General features: G+C 36.6%; 1 protein-coding gene across 1 annotated transcript in view; it reads right to left on the reverse strand. All coding sequences in view use genetic code 11, as the record gives it.

Annotated features, from left to right (window-relative positions):
• Positions 1–5,000, reverse strand: part of ycf2 — a 6,855-nt gene that overhangs the window by 792 nt on the left and 1,063 nt on the right. Inside the window, exon 1 of the mRNA in view lies at positions 1–5,000. This exon is cut by the window's left edge and continues 792 nt beyond it; it is cut by the window's right edge and continues 1,063 nt beyond it. Within this exon, the coding sequence (YP_009046977.1) occupies positions 1–5,000 (5,000 nt within the window).

Consider the following 5,000-nt stretch of genomic DNA (forward strand, 5'->3'; position numbering starts at 1 on the left):
TGTCACTCGATCATTATCAAACTGACTGCAATCTTTTTCTGTCCGTGAGGATCCCACCAAAGCGCCTTGCACTTCTAATAGGCCATGAAATAGATCCGAATCATTCTCAATGAATCCATAAGAAGTGATCCTATTTTTTTCATCGGGTCCGGGTAGAGACCAAAGGTCTTGAGCGACCGATCCGGCAGAACAACTCAAAAGATAAAGAAGTATCGTGAATTTCTTCATGCTCGTTCCAAGTTCGAAGTACCATTTGTACAAATAAGAATCCCCTTCGTTACATGATTTCTTCTTCATATAGATAGATATAGGATCTATGGGGCAATTACTTATAAGTACATTTTGTGCAACAACCCTTCCTATCTGATAGAAAAGGATCCCATGATCCTGAACCGATCTTACCTGGGATCGCAAATCCCAAGTTTGTCTATGAAGAGCAGATCTAATTGTATTAGTGTCTATAATTGATTTCTTCTGTGTAATACTAATTGATAAGGCCTCATTGGTAAGTGCTACAAGATCTCGTGCACTGGAACCCATGGTTATGGACTCGAATCCATTAGTATGGAACATTTTCTTTTCCAAGTGAAATCCCCTAGTATAGGAAAGAGTGAAAAAGTGCTTTCGTTGTTGTGGAATAAGAAGCCTTCTTATTTTAATGCATGTATTTAATTTATTCGGGGCTATTAGAGCGGGATCCACTTTTTGGGGAATATGAGTCGAAGCAATAACAAGACTATTTCTAGTGGAACATCTTTCACAATCCCTGGAGAGAGAGTTCACCAAGAGACCGAGGGCTAAGTAATTCGACTCATTCACATCAAGATCATGAATGTTTGGAATCCATATTATGCAAGGAGACATTGCTTTTGCTAATTCGAATTGAAGGGTGATATAAAATAGGTCTATTTCCGACATCATATCCATAGTTAGCGCATTCATCATAGTTAGAAGCTCCAGCTCCGTATCAAGTTCACGATCAATATCGTTACTAGCATCAATATCGTCACTATCATCAATATCGATATCATCAAGAAAAAAACCTTTCGGCTTGTTATCCAGGAACTTGTTCAGACATACTGTAATGAAAGGAACATAGGAGTTTGTCGCTAGGTATTTGACCAAATAGGATCGTCCGGTTCCTATAGAACCTATCACTAAAATACTCCTAGAGGGGGATAGGGCTAAGCGGAGCGAAAAGGGTTTTCCATGAGACGGGAAATGAAAACTATTAGCCCCACACGAAGTTTGTGAATAAGTGATTGTCTGATAATGAGCAAGGAATATCCGTCTTTCTGCTAAACAGGATGTATTGAACTCATAATTCATTAGATACTTTTTATGAATGTCAACTAAGTATCGTAAGTAAATTGTTCCCGGTTGTTCAATCATTTGATAACCAGAGTCATTCTTTGATAAATGATCACTATGAGTCAGACTCAATAGAATTTGATCGATCCTTTTTTCTGCCCTTAAGGTGGAGAACTGAACCAAGAATTCTCTTTCTTTATCATCAATCGAATCACTGTTCGCGACCCAGGATTCTATTTTATCATCAATCCAATCACCGCTCACGTTTTTTCTTTTTCTTATCAATGAATAGATGTCTTTACTTGTATGACTTAGATGTCTCGTATTTCTCGAAAAAGTGATTCGATTGATGGGATTTGGTATGATACTTATGAGATCGATGAAGTTTATTTTCAAATCTGTCTTCTTAGAACGTATTGATTTGACCCCATAAGCGGGATCACCACCCCATAGCATGTTGCCGCCAGAACCCCGTATTTCTTCTAGACAATCTCCTAATTGTTCCAGAGCAACTAGAAAAAGATTCTTTAACCAGAAAGAATTCTGTTCAGATGTAGGATACCTATCCAGAAGTTTTCGCAACTCAATCATGTATGATGGAATCATCAAAGATTTGATCTTTTCGAACTCTGTCTGTAACTCACTATAGGCTCGGGAAACAAAGAGAAGATGTGTACGAACGATATATCCAGCAACAAGAAGAAGGAAAAGGATTGAATAGAGGACCTCACGAACATTTGGCGATCTCAGATGTGTCGATATCAACGATGACTCATTATTTCGATGAATCATTTCTTCGGACAGAAGAAGATTATGTAAAGGCTTACTCGAAATCTCACTTATCAGATTCCTTTGTGGAAGACACAATTTTTTCTGAAGAATTCGCCATGATATATCTAATCCATACATAATATCATGAAAAATGGATACAAATTTTTGACTGCTACTTAGTATCCGCAATAGGTCTGAAAAAATATCTAAAAATATCAAATTTAGATATTTGTACCCTGTCGAAGTAAAGAACCATGGCATATATGTTTGGAATAGATTCCATTTTGAGAGAGTTGAAAAAGCACTATCTCGTTGAAAGGTTCTATCCATCTGCCCTTTGTCAACGCATTTTTTTAGGCAAAGACTCCGTTTTTTCCTCTGTAAATATTTCTCAGAACATGGAGTGTGAATCAAACCCACGTTTGAATTGAAATTGAGATACTGATGCAAGCTCTTCTCTTCTGAATCGGATAGATTCATATCTGAAAGAGTTTGACAATACGTTCTTTCCAAATTTACTCTTTGTCCCTCTATTAGAGGTGTTCCAGAAATGTCTGCAATCGAGTAAATAGCTCTACGAACTAATGGATCGGATCGAATTGGAAAATGGAAAGATTTGTACAAGTTATACCTTTCGTCACCACTTTGTGGAAAATTGTTAGATATGAATATGTTAGATACCTGTGACTCGATTGACGAAGGTGAAATAGTATCTCTCTCCAAAAAAGCATGTTTTTTTTTACCACCACACGAAGAAAATATTTTGTTGTGAATGAACAAGATAGTGAGGAATTGTCCATACGTAAAATCAGAATTATTGAGACGGGCCTTTTCCACATAAAAAGGGAATCTTTTGTTACAATAGAAGCAGAAGTGATGTGGATTATTCAAGAATCGAAGTCGATTTGCTTTAGAAAAAGAAGATATCAATGAACTTCTCTGAAATGGTTTCACGGGATTCAGCCAATTGTCTTGATCGTGGGATACGATTGAGAAATAGGAATCCGTGTTATCAAAAGATTTCCTGCGATTCTTTCTAGTATGGAATGAGTCAATCATCCACTTTGGTATCTTATTGAACAAAAATGGTGATATTGTTCCTCCATTGATCAAGAATTTCGATTTTTGAGAAGTATTATGATCATCCAATAAAAAGGGTTTCAATTTTTTAAAATGAACGATTTGAAGACCTATTGATTCTAACAACTGATTGCAGGGTTGATCGTTCGGACCTTTCAATTCATAGATGTGGATCTCAGACCTATGAATGGGGATATTCTCGAAACTCACAAAGAAAAAAGGAAGTGAGTTAGACAAAAAGAGAAGTAACTTGGACAAAAAACGAAGTAACTTGGACAAAAAGAAACGAAGTGACTTAGAAAAATCTTTTTTATCAATAACCTCAGACCAATCAATCGAATATTGATTAATACATAATCGATCGAACACTACTTGAAAACGGCTCTTCCGCTCAGAAACGAAATGTTTCAAATGCTCCTGGAAATTCTTGCTCCCATTGGACCATTTGTATCTATATGCATTAGGATCCCGATTTATGGATCTCTCGGTTCGAGAAAGAAAAATAAGAGGAGCGAACCATTTCTTCTGACTCTTTTTCAAATTCGATAAATGTTGGTTGATCGTATCTTTCATTATAGTTCTATGATTCAGAGTATCATTTCCTATTAGATCCCTTTGAATTCCATATTCGAAGTTGCGATCAGGTCTCTTCATTAAAAAGAATCGATTCAATACATTTCTTATGTACCCATAGGGACTATATTGGAATTGGATTTGAATCAGATTTCGGATCAATCTATATTGATTGACTGCCTCCATTATGTTGTTGCTAGCAAATACCACTCTTTTTGGTTTTGGATCTTCAAAATAATTCCCGCAGGAGATCCGGACCCAATTTTTTCTGATCCTTCGATAAAAAGATTCATTTTCTTCATAAAAAATAGGAGGTAGAACCAATAAAGATTTCTTTTTCAATTCATCCCTGGAGTTGAAAACCTCCTTCAAGAATTGTCTTTGATCCAATCCGTAGGAATCAATAGAAAAGGCAAATCCCTTATGATACACCAGATCCGGCTCGGTTATTGATAGAGTGAATAGATCTGCCATTTCTTGAAATCTCTCTTCTGACTCAAAATCGTGGCGTAACGTGTATCCCCCCCTCTTCCGTTCATGGAATAGATGAAATAAATAAAAAAATGGATTTTTGTTCAAGAATGAAATCTTATTGGAACTGTCCATATCCAGTTCATCCTTCGGAACCGTATCACATCCCAGATCTGATGAAATAGGATGAATTGAGACGGTATTTTGTAAATACGTAATTATCTTGAATATATTAACTATTTCTTTATTTTCCGATCGCCTGGAAGGGACAAAAGAAACATCTTGTTCTTTCTTCAACAATTTCTGATCCCTAGTGGACCTCTCAGTAGGATTCGAACCCAGATGAAGTTCTGACCATCTGTCAGAGAAAAAAGAACGAATGGCTCTTGTAGAATTCCAAAAAAATTCTTCGCTTTCTTCCGGAAGCAGATGATTATTCATTCGCTTTTCACGTTCCGTGAATAGCCGGGGCATTGAGGAATATCCAGAAAGGTATTTAGGGAATCGGTCTGATTCTATCTCTCTTCCTTCCGTTTGAATAAAGGAAGGATCCCAAAGAATCGATCTTTCTTTTAGTTGTTGAATCTCTCTTTGATTGATCAATGTGTGATAGTGATATTCCGAATCCTCATTACTAATGGAATCGAAAGGATCTATGAATTGATCAGAAGATCCGTTCAATTGGCTAGAATCCGTTACTTGAACGAAACTAGATCTTGTAGAATCATATTGACTATTTGACGATACATTTCGTACCTTGCTAAAAAATCTATCCTTGTTTACCAACCACACAT

This window comes from Raphanus sativus, chloroplast (genome assembly GCF_000801105.2).
Source record: "Raphanus sativus chloroplast, complete genome".
NCBI lineage: Eukaryota > Viridiplantae > Streptophyta > Magnoliopsida > Brassicales > Brassicaceae > Raphanus > Raphanus sativus.